Below are 18,439 nucleotides of genomic sequence, written 5' to 3'. Positions count from 1 at the left end.
TCAACGGAAGTTTAACGCTAAACAAGAACCGTGACTTGTAAGACACACATATCTGCTTTCTCATTAAACAAAATATGCATTAAAAAATCTATGATTGATCTGTGTTTAAGAATATTATAAATATTGTTATTTTTTTACCAAATGCTCAAAATATGTACTCTGGTTTATTTATCAAACACTTCAATTTTTTAGAATAAAATAAAATAAATCAAAGACTAATTTACCATTGCAACAAGCTAACGAAAAATGAAAAAGAAAAATGTATAATCCTAAAAAAGATATTGGATAAAACATCTTATTGACAGATATAAACAACATAGCAAAACTATAGCAAGCAATATTTGTGAAAATATTGTACATTACAATAAATATTTATTTATGATTTTAACCTTTAGAGGCCGGGGGTGGTCGAAATATCGACCACCCAAAAAACACAAGCTATTTGATGTTTTCAGGCAAAATTTGTGTGTTGAATAAGGGAAAAATAGTAAAAAAAAAAAAAACTTCAAGTCCTTTTCCCGGCCTCTAAAGGTTAATCATTTTATTAATAGATGTTAAATATCGTTTGACGCTACACGTAATTTGATGTAATTATGCTTTGAAAACTAAAAAAAGTTTCAGATTTTTAATAAATAATTTATATATACAATTTAAGAAATGTGGGGTATAAAGATTTATACAAAGTTGGAATATTTATTTCGTACAATTATTAAAAGCATTGCTTATCGCTAACATGTAATAAAATTTGACAATAGTATTTAATATCAATTGCCAGGATAATTTCTCGAGTTTGCACTTGCCACAAAAGCTACTAGGATAAATTGGTATGAGAGCGGTCGATTCCTAGTCAGTGGTATACTTCTGTTTATAAATTGATTATAAGAGTTAGAGATTTATGAGTAAAAGAAATATGAAGTGAATTGTAATCCATTTACGTCTATGTTTAGAGAACAATAATTCTTTCGCTTCCTTTTATAAAAGCAATTATTTTAACTCTGTTGTGTCCGCATGTGCACCTACCAAGCCGGCAGCTCAGCACCATACTAATCAGCCGCGCGCGGGCAAACGCGCTTTCTCGCGAGCGCCTAGCTGCGCCGACTAAGTTTATAAACAATTCTATTAAATTATCGGCCAATCAATGCTCTAACAAAGAGTCGAATTGGACATATACTAGTGGAGTCACACCCAACTCACTGAGAGTTGCAACTGGTATTTTTGGGGAGACATCACCACCACTACGACTTATACCCCAAAACTCATTTAGTTTGGAAAAATGATTACACACACAACATATGTTCTAACAAAATGATATATATATTATCATATACATACGTCCCTTGATTGATAAATTTAATACTCGAAATGAAAGTCGAAGTAAGACTGATCAAAATTATTAATACGCATGTATCCATCTTCTCCGCCCGTGGAATAACTACGACCATTAGGGTGAAAAGCGAGAGAGTTAATGGGACCGAAGTGACCTTTTAAACGTGCAAATTCTTCTTCGAACACCAAATGGAAAAATCGTGAATCGAATTTGCCTTGTCGCGCGGATGTTGTGGTGACGTCCATGGCATCTTGACCACCACCAAGAACCACCTACAGGAAAATATTGTCTACTTAGCAAACGTGGCATGTATTTTTTTTTACAGAAACTAAATGAAAATTATAGTGTATAATAGTAAATATAGAAATTATACTGATACACTATTATTATCTTTTTCAAAGATTAAAATAATGTATTACTATTCTGAGGCATAAATCTTACATGATCAAAAATTGGTGATATAGTAGCCGAGTTTACGGGTCTTTCCGTCTTGTAAGTCTTCAATAACACCAAAGACTCGCTATCAAAAAGTTTCGCCGTATGATCCTTGGATGCAGTTACGAACATGGTGCCATCCTTGTTGCATTGCATATCATTTATCTGAGATTTGTGACCTTTAACACTGGACAGCATCTTTCCGGTCTGTAGATATTATAGACGATATTTATACTACTAATACTTACTCACCAACTCACACTTTTGCAATTAATGTGATAACGATAAGGACACTTACCCTCACGTCCCAAAGTTTAATTTCACCGTCTTCGTGACCCGTGATAATGGTCTCGTCAAGGGCGCCCCATAATATGGCAGAAATTCTAGGACCGTTGACCGAGATCCTAGAGATTGCATCCTCCTGGGATAACGTGGAGTCGACGTTTCGTACATCCATGATAAACATCTCGCACTGGTGACCCAAAGCCTTGTCGGTGGAGAATACCGCGAGGTCCGCCGAATAACTAAAGCCACATGCTCTTACAGAACTATTCGTGGTCAATTGTCCTATTTCTTTGCCTGTGAACAACATTAAGCAAGGATACGGATCATACGTGGTGCACGAGCAAAATTTATTTACAATTCTGTACAATTCTGTCATATGTACAAACCAGTTTGACAGTCCCAGACTCTCAGAGTATTATCACCACTGCCGGATAAAAATCGTGTGGTATCCCAGTTGACATCGATGCACCATACGGAGCCATTGTGCCCGTTGAAACTACCAAGACGTTCTCCATTCAGCGAATACCAAACGTTCGGTTGCTTATCTTTACTGGCGGAGAACACTAGATCTCCCTCTCTGTTATACTTTATTTTAGTGATGGCACGCTCGTGCCCGTGCAACATCAAGGGTTTCTGAAACAAACAATTCTCTTCATTAGCACTTGCAAAGAAAATTTCCGTTAGGGTGATTATATTGGATGGCTAGATAATTTTTTGAAACAGTCGTTTCAAGCGAGACTCGGGTTCCTTCTCTTTTCCTACTACTCGACAATAACGTGGAGGAATTTTATGTAAAAAAAAAAAAAAAATTATTTCACAAAAGTAAGAGATGAACACAAGTTCCAAATTGCAAAATAAATCGCACCATGATTATTCCTTCAGAGAACGAAAATCTAAATAGCGCGCTCCACGAACGCGCCCCAAAGAAGAGAGAAGTAGAGTAAAAAAATAGAGGTTAAATTGTCACATGGTCTATTAGTTCGCAACAGATCCCCGATACGAAGAAAAATAATAACGTAGGAATATCAGCGCGTGAGAGAAACTAACCATCGCGTGGCGTTTTGATCTGCAATCGTATATCTTCTCAAGAAATTAGAATCCTTTCCAGTGCACGATCAGCCACACTTCGCTCCTTCCTCTTAATTCTTATAAAATGGCCGCGTGCCGCGTTCAACAGACACAACTGTTGAGTGTCGTCTTATCAACACGCTACGCTGATTTGTTGAGTCTAAAAGTAAGAAGCCAATCACGTTCGATTGCTACTGAGCGGTTTGTTCTGCTGAACGCGCCCATGGCATTCGATTGAATCGAGAATGGGAGCTTTCCAGCAAGCGACACAAGTCGACACAAGTGTCGTTTTGTTGTTACTCATTGCTATAAAAAAAGAAAGATAGAACGACGTTTGTGTCGACTTGTGTCGCTTGCTGTACCCCTATTCTGTAATGCTGGGTCTACAATGCGAGTCGCAAAGTCGTGAGTTGCAAGAATTGACCAATCACAGTCGAATTTGAGGAGAATAATCGACTGTGATTGGTCAATTCTTGCGACTCACGACTTTGCGACTCGCATTGTAGACCCAGCATTAACGACAGTGTCGGTATCGTTATGTTGCCTATCTTCCTCTTCTTTTCTTTTAAAGCCTTGTGTACACGATACTAGAAATCGGTCCGAGTTTCGGTTTAAACCAATGAAACTGCTGCTTTTCTGTAAGAGCTGCAAGTTGATTGGCTTAAACCGAAACTCGGACCGATTTTTAGTATCGTGTACACAAGGCTTTAAGCCCGGTGTCAACGATGCAAGAACTGTGTCCAAGTTTCGGTTTAAGCCAATCAACTTGCAGCTCTTACAGAAAAGTAGCAGTTTCATTGGCTTAAACCGAAACTTGGACACAGTTCTTGCATCGTGGACACCGGGCCTTAGATGGCCCCGGACCCCTGACCCCCTTCGGATGCGGTATGGCCATGATCCAATCGAGTCGATTCTTGATTCCCAAACCGGGCTCGATACGGCCGAGTTTCCACTCGCTAGAAAGGCTCGCGATTATCGAGATGAAATAAAACCCTGCGCAGTGCGCACACAGGAGCGTTCCGTTTGACCACGTTGCGATTTTACCACAGCCACTCACAGCCCTCGGTGCCTGGAGTTTTTCCACTGGACCAGCCAATCAGATACTTTTATTTTAAATCAACCAATTGGCGACCTAGTATGTTTATAGTTCACTGTGGATAATAAAGTTGCGTTCTAAAATTCATCGAAAAAAAGTTGTTTCTGTTCTTCCACTTGTCCGCGTTCGCGGGTGTATTTGTCTGTATATTGCTCCGATGTTCTGCGACAAATTACAAAGTGCGGTTAGAGCGGGCTCCGGAGTTGTTGAATCTGATATTCCCGAGGCGAGCGTCGAGTATCGCGATGTAGTCTCGTATGGCGAGTCCAGGTGAACAGACTACCGGTTTCTTTCCTCGCGACGTTCATCCACTCGTTTACCGAGATACGCATGTAGTTTACGTGTACACGTGTACACGTTTGTACATATCAGTCTCAAACAGCGCTGAGACGCCGCGTTTTTATTGAATTTATCTTCTAGACACAACACTAAAATCGTACACGCGTGAAATTAAGCCCTTGCGACTTTCCTCCTTTCAGGTTACTCCGTTTCAGTTTCAACTCGCTAATCTGTGTGCGATGGGCGAATAGCGGCGTGGCAAGATGTCTCAGGTTGAATCTTGTAAGGACCGACAGCAGAATGAATTGGAAGTCTTAAAGGTATTGCGACACGCTACATAAGCACGATCAAAAAGTTCACGGTTCCCTGTGTTATTACCTCTCTTAACAATCCTACTTTGTTGTTTATAACAGTCCATCTTTGGGGATGAATTGCGTGACTTGAGAAAGAATAAGAATAAGAAAAAATGGCAACCTTTAGTTATCGTTATTACCTTGACACCGCAGAAAGGCATGTCCGGACCAGCAGAAGTATATGCGCAGATAGATTTGTACATTATATGCAGTGACAAATATCCTGATGAGTAAGTTTTACATCTTCTAATACATTCTTAGCATCTTTGTTTTATAATGTCTACTATATATGATTTATCATGATTTATTTTAGAGTACCGACTATTCAGCTACAAGACAGCAGAGGTTTGTCTCATCAGCAAGTTGCAGTTTTATCATCGGAGCTCGAAAACTTGGCACAAAAGTTGAAGGGGGAAGTTATGATTTTTGAGTTTTGTCAACATGTTCAGAAATACCTGCACAAGCATAATAAACCGGGTTACAGCAGTTTTTATGAGGAAATGGTATCGAGAAATCAGGAGAGGGAACAGTATGAGATGCAAGAGAAGCAAATAAAAGAGGATAAAGAAAGACAGGTTTGATTTAATACATTTGCACTATATATTTCGATTGCACATTACGTAGCTTAATTGTTATCGTGGATATTTTGCTAGGTGCTGCAAGATGCCATACAAAAACGTCAGGAAGCCCTGAAGGCTGAGATGCGTAATCGGAAGGAAACGATTAGACTGGCCACAGATTCTGATACTATCTTTCGATCTATACCATCGTCTCCGCACGAGCGAGGGACGAGTCGTTTCAGGCGTCGATGTGTCAGCACGTCGGAAAGTTCCGAAGGGTCATTGTGCGAGCATAGAGGTATCAAGTCCATCGAATTTGACAGTAATAAAGGCGAGAGACTAGTGCACCGGGGGAAATGCTTGGGGCACAGCACGAAGGGTTCCGTAGTGTACGCTGGCGTGGATACGATCACCGGAGAACTATTGGCTATCACGGAATGGACATTGAAATGCGCGATAGCGAACGGTAGTTGCTCTACTCAAGAAACCATCGATATACAGCACGCCATGAAACAGATTGCCAGTTTGGAGCAAGAGCTAAATCATTTGTACAAACTGCATCATCCAAATCTTGTACATTACTTAAACATGAAATATTTGAAGAACAACAATAGCGTGGTGATTTACGTGCTTCAAGAGTTCGTGGTATGTAAACACATATCTCTTTGGAATGTCAATACTTGATAAGATTGAGAATGGTTTTCGTTTATGATATCGGTTGTCTGTAAAAGTAGATTGGAACCACGTGCTCGTTCTTCCTGATGGAAAACATTCCAGTTGACGTCGACATGTTGAGACATTTGGCAACGGGTGTCCTTGAGGCGTTGCGATATCTCCATGAGAATAATGTAGTGCATAAAGATTTACGCGACACCAGCATTTATATAGACCACACGGGTGTTGTAAGATTATCCGACTACTCTTTAGATAAGAGATTGTCAGATATGTATCATTCAAATTCCTTAGCAAAGACTGAACACGATTTTCCAACAATTCAAGGCCGAGGTGGTAAAAAGGCAGACATATACAGATATGGGATATTATTGCTTTCGTTATTAAAAGGAACTATCATATCCGGGGAAGAAATCGATCTAACAACAATCCCACAGGTAGATGTTCTTTGTGTATAGCATACATGTTTTTTTGTCCATAAAGCGCCAATGATAGACACACCCATCTTAAGTTAAATAATTTTTTCAGCTTTATTTGAGGGACTTCATTTCAAAATGTCTCATCGACGATGAGAGAATGCGTTGGTCTGCGGAACAACTGCAACAACATGGTTTCATAAGAATACCGTTAGAACGAGGTTTATCGCCTTCTATACCGGATCACGATGAGAAAGAGAAGAATTTAGAGCCGGAAGAACCGGATATCGATATTCAGTTGCATTTGCCGTCGCTGGGTAGACAATCACGAATACAGAACGAATTTGAAGTCTTGAAATGGCTGGGAAAAGGGGCCTTCGGCGACGTTCTAAAAGTGAGAAATAAATTAGACGGCGGTATCTACGCTATCAAACGCATAGAATTAAATCCAAAGAAAAAACAGCTGAACAAGAAAATAACGCGTGAAGTAAAGTTGCTCTCTAGAATGAATCACGAGAATGTAGTACGTTATTATAATTCGTGGATCGAGAGTGCCACCCTGGACGATTCAGTCAGGCATAGTCAGTTCACGCCGATTACCACATCTTCAGATAAAACGACCACCACGCAGGACAAAGCAGATATAGTTAATGTAAATATATTATTCATGATAACATCGCTCGCAACAGGAAGAGCTGTAACAACATTCTATTTTATAGTTGAACTAAATATATTAGAAATTTAATTGGAATTCCTAATTGTAATCAGACTTTTGTGCAGTATAAATACATGACGTGAATTTTAGCAACTGGAAAGTGATGAGATAGAAAAGTTTGCTCCACCGTTACGCGACGTTGAGTGGAATATATCATATGAATCTCGGGCGAATGTGGCCGATAGTGACGATGAGAACAGTGACGCCTCGACTGATTCTGATAGTGAGGAACACTGCGCGTTTCTATCGTAAGATAATTTTCTTTTTCTAAATATTGGACATCTTGTAATATTTAATATTTTTATTCAACTTATTATCGTTATATAATGCGATTTCATATTTAATTCGCAAAAAGATGGAGATATATGTTATATGAAGAAAAACTTGATGTTAAAAAAGCTAATCTATATTTTCTCTTTCACAGAATGCGAACTTTACTGCGTATCGAGTCTTCCGATAGCATTGAATTTGAAAGAGATGATGATATATCACAAAAGTCCGCAGTAACATCGGACGTTTCGAACAATGACGTTAAAGATAAAGATGAAACCTCTAACGAAGATATAACGGTAAAAGAAATACAGTTTATGTATATACAAATGGAATTCTGTGAGAAAAGCACGTTAAGAACTGCCATAGATAATGGCTTGTACGAAGATGAAGAACGTTACTGGAGACTATTTCGAGAAATCGTAGAAGGTCTGGCGCATATTCATCAGCAGGGTATGATACATAGAGATTTGAAACCTGTAAACATCTTTCTCGACAGTAACGACCATGTCAAGATAGGAGATTTTGGATTGGCCACGACTAATATATTGTCATCGTTAGTTCCGACCATCGATACTGATAAAGAGTCACAATTTGAGAAAGGTACGAATACATAGTTATATGCCACGTACCAAATTATATCAGCTGTGTCCTTTATATCTAGGTGGAAGTTTTGACATAGAAGAATTGGGATCTCTTACTGGTCAAGTTGGTACAGCTCTATATGTAGCTCCTGAACTTTCTGCGAAAACTGCCAAAGCAATTTACAATCAAAAAGTGGATATTTACAGCTTGGGAATCATCTTTTTCGAAATGACGTACAAACCGCTAACTACCGGAATGGAGCGTGTCAAGATTCTATTGAACTTGCGCTCGAAAGAAATCGTTTTCCCTCCCGATGTACCAGAAACAGATATGCCATCTCAAGTTCATATTATACGGTAAAAAATAACAATTTGACATTTTATATGTTATATTATTCTGAGTTATCTGAAATATGAAGTAATGATATTAAACTCTACCCGTGTTAGTTGGCTGTTGAATCACGATCCAAGTCAACGTCCTACTGCTCAGGAATTGCTCTCTTCTACACACTTGCCGCCGCCATTAGAAGAGCCGGAATTGCAAGAAGTGATGCGCCACACGTTATCCAATAGTCAAAGTAAAGCATACAGATATTTAGTGGCATCGTGCTTCACGCAAGAGGTTACACCAGCAGAAGATATTACTTATGACATGAATTTACCTGCTAGGGGAACGCCAAGTGTTCTCTGTTCGAAAAAGCAGTTTCTGCAAGAGAGTGTAAAGCAAAAAATCGTTGAGATATTTCAAAAGCACGGCGGAATATACCTCGCGACCCCGTTGTTAATGCCTAAATCCGTTCAGCATTCTAACTTTACCGAATATAGCGTGAAATTGATGACCCGTACTGGCAGTATAGTTTCTATACCTCATGATCTTCGCATTCCTTTCGCTCGATACGTTGTATGGAATAATATTTCGCACATTCGAAGATACGCTATTGAACGCGTATTCAGAGATAAAAAGGTATGTATTGAGTGTCAAGGTGACGCATTAAGTAATTTCTAAGCAAGATTCACATCTTTAGCTGGTTGAACGTAAAATTCACTCTGAGACAATTATCGAAAATATACGAAATACATTATATCTGTGAATGAAAGTAACAAAACCAAATACCTTGTATATAATAATTGTAAATTAGTATCTGTTCATATCGAATTACCGTAGGCTCGAGGATTTCATCCAAGGGAATTGTACGAATGTGCTTTCGACATTATTAGTCCTGTAGATAATAATTTAATGACAGAAGCTGAATTGATCTTCATCATATGGGAGATTTTTAACGAGTTACCGCAGATCCGGGAACATAATTTCACTGTGCGCTTAAATCACACGTCGCTATTGGAAGCTGTGCTAATGTATTGCGGCGTGGAAAAGGACAAGTATCAGGACATATATTCCATACTGCAGGATGCCCGCGATGGAAAGTTAACTAAGTTCCAGGTCCAAACACACTTGATAAGCTTATGCCTTACCGATCAAGCTATGGAAACGCTTTTTAATTTGCTCGAAACGGAAAGCTCCGTTGCAAAAATCGCCAGTGTCCTAAGGACAATAACGAAGAGAAAAGGAGATGCCGCTGCTCTAGCCAAGGAAGGTTTGAAAGATATAGAGACTGTAATATCTAATGTAGAAGGTTTGGGTGTTAAGGTAATATTATAATATATATGTATGCATATGTATATATTTATATAATTTGCGTAAGATGTTTATATATCCATAGATGTTTTATATCCATTCTTTTTCTCTTTTTTATCTTGTTACAGTGGCCTATTACTGTCGTACCTTTATTAACATATAATGTACAACAATACAGTGGTGTGATATATCAAATAACTTGCGAGCTAAAGCATAGACGGAGACGAGGCGGTCAGGATATCATAGCCGCGGGTGGGCGATACGATAAAATGCTGGTATCATTCAGAAAAGTTCTAGAGCGCACCGGAATGGCCAGTAAGGAAACAAAACAATATGGTGCTGGTATTAGCATATCGTTGGATAAATTGGTGTCCGCTGTTGGCGAGGCATGTGAGAATGGCGAAAGTAAATGCGGTATTGACGTGGCTATCTGCTGCGAGGGAAGTTTAGAGAGCGAAGGAAGAAGAGAAAAGGACATAATTAACGTATTACGAGAAATCTGGTCATTAGGATTGAAGACCACGATATTAGATCTGTGTACTATGGAAGAGATATTAGAATACTGCCAAGAAAATTCTATAAGTCATATAGTATTATTAAGAAATTGTACTTTAAGAGTGCAAACGTGGGAAAGAGACAGATTTCAAGAGAAGAAATGGAATACTATACAGGACATTGTTGAATACTTGCAACGACAGTCGGAAACCGCGTTGCCGATCTTGAATAGATCTGAAAGTAAAGTGAGCGCAAATAACGATATATCGGTAGCGCCCAGCAATCCGGTTAACATTAACATCAATTTCATTCTTTCTGAGCGAGACAAACTGTCCGGAAGTGGCAGGAGAAATTTTAAGATAAGCATATTAGCACAAATGTCGTCCTACTTACAAAGAATATCACATAAAGTTCCTGTAGAAATCTTCGCAGTCTTTCTGGAAATGTCTGTTATAAGAACAATAATCAGTTTTCTGGAAATCGACGAGGAAGAACAAGCGTTTCAAAAAAGCATTCAGTTTGTGATAGATAAGTACGTATCACGAATTACATTTATTTAATGTATGAAAATAATGAATAAACTATACTAATGACAATAATGTTAATTATATCGTTTTTTTTTTCTAGGCATCCGCGGCACAAGAAATATATCAAGCAAATATGCGAGGAAATGAAGGAATTACGAAATGAGAAGTCCAAACCTGTAGAAATACTTTACAGTCTGATAGACAGTAGACACATGACTTTGATATAAGTGATATTATCGAAGCCGAAGAATATATTTTCGTAACAACTATGTGGAATCAATAATGAGTGATTGGGATGTATGTTAATATAAATGATCAACGTACAAGATATTAGATACTTAAGCATTTTTTGTACTGCATTATATATTTTTAAATATCAACGTTTAATAAAAAAAAAATGAAACTAAGACATAAACACTCTAAAATAGATTTCAATACAAAACCAGTGTTAATTAAGCATGTTTATTTTAACATTATACATATGTTTTTTTTTCAACTTTTATTGCAATATTAAAATATATTCAAAATATATACGTATTTCGTATACGGCGTAATTGATTTCTCTAAAATATATATGCTTTGGTTTATATACAAAAATAAATTCTAAGATTAAACTCATGGCACAAGAGTAGTTCTTTCTACTCAAAATTTTACCCGCTTGATTTGTAAAGTGCTTGAATGCAATTACATACCGCAATTATATTGCAGCTTGTGTTATGTTTTACAAGTGTTACATTTATACATACCTTTTTATCTTCACATTTTCAACGTTTAATTTCACAGTGTCGTTTGTTTTAGTTTGTTTCGTAGAATGTCAATCAGCCAATCTTGAGGAAATAAATCTTGAAAGTTGAACGATATTTACGACTTACGACGTGAACAATAGGAGACGTGTTTACGTAAGCTGTACTTAGGTCTGAATTATTCAGTTACTGGTTACAAAATATAGTACAGAAGCCAATTGCATTTTTTATATAAATTTCAGATGTTATTCATCGTGACAGTGCCCTTTTAATTTCATTTCTCCTTGAAATAGCACACGTTCTCGTTAAAATCAATTATCCGCGGCGCAACCCTCCTTCTCGAATCAATACGACTTTGAAACGATATATATGACTGCGATTACGATGCGCGGCGACTTTAGAGGCTTGCGTGTTTGCTAGTGTGCAGCTATTCTAACTTTAGAAACGGCCTCTCCAAGTGTATCGCCACCACCACATTAATCTCGTACTCGAAACCTGACCTGAAATTAATACGATATTGCGAACTTAAACGTGGACCTACTTACTTCCAAATAGCAATGCTGCTTTAACACATTTAATGTGACAGCTGTGCTACATTAGTTGTAATGCAATATTGATGAGAATCTAACATGCATTCTGTACAATTGCTGTCAGGATATGATATGCCCACAGTGGGACTGGGAACGTGGCAGGTGATAAAATGATATTAGAATGCTCTGCGATAATAATATATCTCATCGATCACATATTTTTTATGTCATGACTATCAATTGTACATGTATGAAACAATCTGGTAAGGGGTGTAAAACTGTTTCCAGGCTAAACCAGATGAGATTGAAACTGTCGTGAGCACTGCCTTAGAGCGTGGTTACAGGCATATTGATACAGCAGCAAATTATAATAACGAGGATGCGATCGGCAGAGCTTTGAAAAAATGGTTTGAGAAAGGTGGTACTAGAGAAGAACTTTTTATCACGACGAAGGTAGTGTACTGTACGAATTCAATACAGCGACTAATTACTGTCGCAATTTACTACTTAATGATTACAAGTGTTATATAATTGCTGTCTTTCAAACAACTGTATTTAAAGAATCTTGTAATGCTTTTAGTTACCCCATTTTGGCAATCGACCATCCGACGTAGAAAAGTTCATTAAATTGTCGTTGGAGAAGCTTGGATTGGATTACTTAGATATGTACCTTGTCCACATGCCCTTCGCATTTAAATTAGATGAAAATACGTGCACAGCAGCAACGAATGAAGATGGAAATTACATACTCGACTTTAATACAGATCCTGTCTTGGTGTGGAAAGTATGGAATCACATTAGAGAATCATATAACACATTACTATAATATAAAAGAGATCTCTGAGGGATCAGGATTATTTTGTAGGAGATGGAGAAACAAGTTAAATCGGGACGTACCAGATCTATAGGTTTAAGCAACTTCAACGAAGAACAGATTTCGACCATTTGGAAAAATGCACAAATTAAGCCAAGTAATCTGCAGGTAAATTATTCATTAATTGCTATGTAAAATGTGTTAGATAATTATACAATTTAATCCTCGCCGATAATATAAACGAGATAACGTTTAAAATTTTTTAGGTAGAGTTGCATGCTTATATGCAGCAGATACCAATTCGAGAATTGTGCAAGAAGCACAATATTGTTGTAACGGGTTATAGTCCATTGGGCTCTCCAGCTGCAAAGACGCACTTTCAAACGAAATATAACTACACTTCAGACGCATTTCCCGACTTGTTAAATCATCCGATTATTCAAAATATTGCTGGGGAGCATAAAAAGACAGCAGCCCAAGTTTTATTGCGTCATTTACTACAACTAGGTGTTGTAATTATCCCTAAGAGTTCGTCTCCCGAAAGAATCAAGTCGAATATCGATTTATTTGATTTTGCCTTAACAGAGGAGAATATGAAAGTCTTAAATACCTTAGATAAAGGTGCTAATGGAAGAATTTTTAATTTCTTATTTTTTAAAGGGTAAGTTAGAGAATAGATACTATTTCGCTGTAAATGTATTCAGAACTTTAATTTATAAAAATGATATATTTCATGTAAAATTTACTTACATATGATTATTATATCTATTTCAGAATTCAAAATCATCCATATTATCCATTTAAAAATGAACTTCCATAATCGTAAATTAACGCGCAAGTCATTAGTTTGTATCAAAATAGTTGAGAAAGAATTACAATTAGCATACCAAACGAGCACAACGATACGTTATACGTATTATGTAATTATACATCGGCGAAATTTCTGTTGTTCTTCAATGCAGCCTATACAACATTTTCCGTTGCAAACGATGCTGAAGTTCACCGCGGCGTATCATTGTATGTATAACTTTGTGAATAGCACGTTCTGGAAATGACTGCTTAAGAAAATCTTTCACTATATTTTGCTCAGACACTTGATGTCCAATAGGAAATCTATTCTTCAATTGCTTTTCAATGCGAGATAACATCTCATGATCCTCTTCTGAGGTAAATCCTTCTGCCCCTGATAATAAATTATGTTACAGATCTTTGTATGTGCAAAGTATTTTCTTTGGCTGTGTATATCAAATATAATGTACCACTTGAAATATATAAAATATTGCAATGTATATCTTTAATGTAATTTTTATATTTTATGTGACTAAGTATACGTGATCCAAAGAAGATTAAACGATATTTGTTTAGCAATTTTAGTGTTTTATATATTTATTAATTTGCAGTGTACCTGCTAACGATCCAGACATTGCAGCTTCTAATGTAGACACTTGAAAGAGCCTTAAAGCTTCGTTAACGTGGAGTTCAGTAGCGAAGGGTTGTAATTGCATTTTGGCCAAAGCTTCGGAGATTCGTATAACCGCTTCAAGCTGCCGGACTGTTATAGGTATCGATGATCTTTTTTCAGAATCTTTCTCATGTTCTCTTGTACCAGCTCGCATCATTACGTAACGATTTTTTAATTTCTCCCCTGCTTCTGCACTGAGTCTAGGGCCGCAACGTCTATGATATATATAAAAAAAAAAAAAACATGTTGGATTTTACGAGATGTATACGTTATGTGCAATAAGATACGGTAAACTTACGTTCTACAATAGTTAATATATTTTCTGAGAATGTGCACAGGAATTTCTCCCTCTACCGATTGTTCTGTGATCTGACCAGCATTACAGTGAATGTTCATAATGTGTTTAGCTAGAGTTATATCCCTGTTGTGTTCATGCTCATCTTTAACAATAAATATCATATCGAAACGTGACAAGATTGTCGGCATAAAATCTATATTCTCTTCTCCCTTTATATCGTCCCAGCGGCCGAAGACCGAATTCGCCGCCGCTAAAACGGAACACCGTGTATTCAGAGTTGTCGTTATTCCCGCCTTCGCTATAGAGATTGTTTGTTGCTCCATAGCTTCGTGTATCGCCACTCGATCATCCTCCTTCATTTTGTCGAATTCGTCTATGCAAACAACTCCACCATCCGCGAGAACCATTGCTCCACCTTCCATGACGAAATTCCTCTAAAATATGTATCGTGTGTGTGTATATATATATATATATATATTTAAATTAAGATAAATTTACTTATTTAAATTAATTACAAAAATTACAACAGAAAGTATTTCTTAACGAGAATGTGACTTACAGTTACTGGATCTCTCGATACAGACGCTGTCAAACCAGCTGCGGAACTACCTTTTCCTGATGTATAAACAGCTATGGGAGCGACTCTCTCTACAAATTTCAACAACTGCGACTTAGCGGTACCCGGATCACCCAGCATTAAAATATTAATGTCGCCTCTCCTGCATAAACCATCCGGCATTAGTTTTCTCGAGCCACCAAATAGTAAACACGCGATAGCTTTCTTGATGTCTATTGCACCGAAAATACTGGGAGCTATGCTCTTCGCAATTCTCTCGTACAGATTAGGATCTGCCGCTAAACGGATGAAAAGATCTTCCTCTTCGGATGTAACGGGTGGTTGAGTTCCTACACAGAAAAAAAAGAGAACTAAATAAACAGATCACTAATTGATACTTTTCAGCACCGTTTCGTTTTTGTATTATTGTGCCAGTACCTATGTTGGTATTTTCTCCATCCACAGAGATACCAAGAACGCGAATATATGGCGCTCGAACGCCTACTAACGCCTTCTCCCTGCCTGCACCCCTACCACCGGTCTTAGACACCTTTTTAATAGAATATATCCCGAGAATCAGAACTCTATTGCCAGGCACAACTCTGTCACATAAATACCGATCACAATATATCTGCAAATGTCTGGGCATTTCGCCCTGTGGTATGTGATCTGGCAATTCCTGAAGCTTCAACACTTGAAAGTCTACGCAGTGACATTTATCCGGCATTATAAAGAAAGGATCCAGAGGACATTTTGGACGACCAGCTTGCTCCCTAATAACAAAAATTATTTGAGCGATACCTTATAAAATGAACAATCAAGTATTTATGAAAAGAGGCTTACATAGAACATTTTCTGGGTAGCGTATATCCCTCCAGACCCGGCTTGATAGGAATATTTACTTGAGTGACTTTGCAAGAACGACACTGTATCGCGATCTTTGTTGCCTTTGATCTAATGCCAGATGCGGACACAATTATACCAGGAATCTTGACGAGCTTGGAAACAATATCTGGCTGCAAGTGAAACAATTATAAGAACTCATATATCTAAACGTTTTGTATATTTGCTTGGTCTAACAAGTTTAGAGGACAATTTTACCCAACAAATAAATGCTGATTACATAAAGAAGACATCCTGTAAATTTATGATAGTGTAACTTTATGCAAGTGTGTAAACTTGTGAACTGTGAACTCGTTTTTACGCATCGTGAGAATTGTGATATCACCTTCATTCCCCTCAGCGAGCTCGGATGAGCGTCTGAACACAGCAACACCTGAATATCTTCCATCTTCTCCTCGCCTTCAGGTCGTGGTGCCGTAAGCTCATCTGCGACATCCTTCGCAGCCTCCTCCAGAACAGATAAGTATTCTGTCGGGAGCTTTTGAATCTTTTCCGCGAGCGACTCGTCGAAAGCTGCTAAATCCTCGAGATTGATCTCGAGCCAATATTGGCCGAGATTGTAATTGCGCTTTAAAGTATCCCTGAGAAAATTAAAAACAATACTGAATTATCGGACAGAATCACGGATATGCGAAGTAAATCGACGTTTCTTATTACCGGTATTTATAGTTGAAGTTACCCTCGTGAAACTGTCGGATGAATTCCTTGAATTTCTTCTTCGAGTGTTGGAGATTTACGCGATTTTCGTGAACCTCGTCCACCGCGAAGTTGTCAGAGAAGAACACGCCCGGATCGTCAAAGCCCTCCATCTCGCGCGAGCAAACCGGCTACTTTTGTTTAAAAGACCAAATAAAGGTAATTGGTAAATCAACTAATCAACCAGCACGTCGCGCCGCTAAAATCCGTTTCGGCGGGAAACTCTCTTCTTCTTCTTCCGTTTAATGGCACTTAAGTTCCGATCGGATAGTAAAGCCTTGTGTACACGATACTAGAAATCGGTCCGAGTTTCGGTTTAAGCCAATCAACTTGCAGCTCTTACAGAAAAGCAGCAGTTTCATTGGCTTAAACCGAAACTCGGACCAATTTCTAGTATCGTGTACACAAGGCTTAACGGCCATTATTCCATTCTGTGATATGTCGGCTCAGCAGGTGGCGCAAGGAGCGCACTAAGGGGGGGGGGGAGGAAAGGCGCAAGCGGGAAACTCTCGACTCCTCCTCGAGATGTTTTTAGCCTTGTGTACACGATACTAGAAATCGGTCCGAGTTTATGTTTAAAGCCTTGTGTACACGATACTAGAAATCGGTCCGAGTTTCGGTTTAAAGCCTTGTGTACACGATACTAGAAATCGGTCCGAGTTTCGGTTTAAGCCAATGAAACTGCTGCTTTTCTGTAAGAGCTGCAAGTTGATTGGCTTAAACCGAAACTCGGACCGATTTCTAGTATCGTGTACACAAGGCTTAAGCCAATCAACATGTAGCTCTTACAGAAAAGCAGCAGTTTCATTGGCTTAAACCGAAACTCGGACCGATTTCTAGTATCGTGTACACAAGGCTTAAAGCCGATGCAGATAACCTTAAGCCTTGTGTACACAATACTAGAAATTGGTCCGAGTTTCGGTTTAAGCCAATGAAACTGCTGCTTTTCTGTAAGAGCTGCAAGTTGATTGGCTTAAACTGAAACTCGGACCGATTTCTAGTATCGTGTACACAAGGCTTTAAACTGAAACTCGGACCGATTTCTAGTATCGTGTACACAAGGCTTTAGGACGGTATTTCATGAATACAACTATTTCGTGACGTCACAGTATAAGCACGTATAAAGCCTTGTGTACACGATACTAGAAATCGGTCCGAGTTTCGGTTTAAGCCAATGAAACTGCTGCTTTTCTGTAAAGCCCGGTGTCCACGATGCAAGAACTGTGTCCAAGTTTTGGTTTAAGCCAATCAACTTGCAGCTCTTACAGAAAAGTAGCAGTTTCATTGGCTTAAACCGAAACTTGGACACAGTTCTTGCATCGTGGACACCGGGCTTAAGAGCTGCAAGTTGATTGGCTTAAACCGAAACTCGGACGCAGTTCTAGCATCGTGGACACAAGGCTATACAAGGGGCACAGTATATACAGTAGCGCAACTCTCTGTCGGCACTTTTGATGTTAAGGCCGTCACACACAAAATGCATAACGTCGCATAAGCATAGCATAAGACCGTTGGACCAATGAGCATCTTACGTAAATTAATATGGCGACATTATGCTGGATGCTCATTGGTCCAGCGGTCTTGTGCTATGCTTATGCTACGCTATGCATTTTGTGTATTATAGCCTTTAGCGTGGATGAAAATGAACTGCACATGCGCGTGCGAAGTATGTAACCAATCAGAGCACCGATAATCTGTCTCACTTCCTCTCACTGTTAT

The 18,439-nt window shown here is 38.4% G+C and overlaps 4 protein-coding genes across 6 annotated transcripts; 2 read left to right on the top strand and 2 right to left on the bottom strand.

Moving 5' to 3' along the window:
* Positions 1–673: 673 nt before the first annotated feature.
* Eif3i (eukaryotic translation initiation factor 3 subunit I) lies at positions 674–3,255 on the bottom strand. The gene is made up of 5 exons (XM_071724691.1): positions 3,095–3,255; positions 2,434–2,680; positions 2,061–2,341; positions 1,769–1,969; positions 674–1,599 (listed from the first exon to the last, which is right to left on the bottom strand). Exons 1-5 carry the CDS (start codon positions 3,095–3,097, stop codon positions 1,351–1,353), a joined length of 981 nt encoding a protein of 326 aa, XP_071580792.1. The 5' UTR covers positions 3,098–3,255; the 3' UTR covers positions 674–1,350.
* A 1,066-nt stretch (positions 3,256–4,321) lies between these two features.
* Gcn2 (eukaryotic translation initiation factor 2 alpha kinase Gcn2) lies at positions 4,322–11,125 on the top strand. The gene is made up of 14 exons (XM_071724674.1): positions 4,322–4,481; positions 4,691–4,810; positions 4,904–5,073; positions 5,157–5,418; positions 5,497–6,048; positions 6,138–6,512; positions 6,604–7,143; positions 7,297–7,454; positions 7,631–8,079; positions 8,141–8,417; positions 8,508–9,024; positions 9,226–9,708; positions 9,825–10,723; positions 10,819–11,125. Exons 2-14 carry the CDS (start codon positions 4,754–4,756, stop codon positions 10,943–10,945), a joined length of 4,866 nt encoding a protein of 1,621 aa, XP_071580775.1. The 5' UTR covers positions 4,322–4,481; positions 4,691–4,753; the 3' UTR covers positions 10,946–11,125.
* A 612-nt stretch (positions 11,126–11,737) lies between these two features.
* On the top strand, positions 11,738–15,525 carry LOC139785518 (aldo-keto reductase family 1 member A1). 3 transcript variants are annotated; one of them, XR_011721972.1, is made up of 8 exons: positions 11,738–12,153; positions 12,280–12,444; positions 12,572–12,775; positions 12,857–12,973; positions 13,072–13,466; positions 13,580–13,822; positions 14,206–14,366; positions 15,148–15,525. XR_011721972.1 is itself a non-coding variant. In XM_071724689.1 (6 exons), exons 1-6 carry the CDS (start codon positions 12,091–12,093, stop codon positions 13,623–13,625), a joined length of 990 nt encoding a protein of 329 aa, XP_071580790.1. In that variant the 5' UTR covers positions 11,738–12,090; the 3' UTR covers positions 13,626–14,094. The 3 variants fall into 3 exon arrangements, 1 of the variants encoding a protein (XP_071580790.1); XR_011721971.1 differs by having other exon boundaries at positions 15,127–15,525; XM_071724689.1 differs by lacking the exons at positions 14,206–14,366; positions 15,148–15,525 and having other exon boundaries at positions 13,580–14,094.
* LOC139785517 (DNA replication licensing factor Mcm5) lies at positions 13,513–17,040 on the bottom strand. Its single transcript, XM_071724688.1, has 8 exons — positions 16,682–17,040; positions 16,350–16,605; positions 15,965–16,137; positions 15,560–15,894; positions 15,125–15,471; positions 14,566–14,999; positions 14,211–14,482; positions 13,513–13,988 (listed from the first exon to the last, which is right to left on the bottom strand). Exons 1-8 carry the CDS (start codon positions 16,831–16,833, stop codon positions 13,759–13,761), a joined length of 2,199 nt encoding a protein of 732 aa, XP_071580789.1. The 5' UTR covers positions 16,834–17,040; the 3' UTR covers positions 13,513–13,758.
* Positions 17,041–18,439: the final 1,399 nt, after the last annotated feature.

Source organism: Temnothorax nylanderi, unplaced genomic scaffold (assembly GCF_030848795.1).
Source record: "Temnothorax nylanderi isolate EJ_2023f unplaced genomic scaffold, tnyl_v1.0 TNYL_tig0818_pilon, whole genome shotgun sequence".
Classification (NCBI taxonomy): Eukaryota; Metazoa; Arthropoda; class Insecta; order Hymenoptera; family Formicidae; genus Temnothorax; species Temnothorax nylanderi.
The sequence above is the reverse complement of the archived record's forward strand: the minus strand, read 5'-3'. Positions and strand labels throughout refer to the sequence as shown.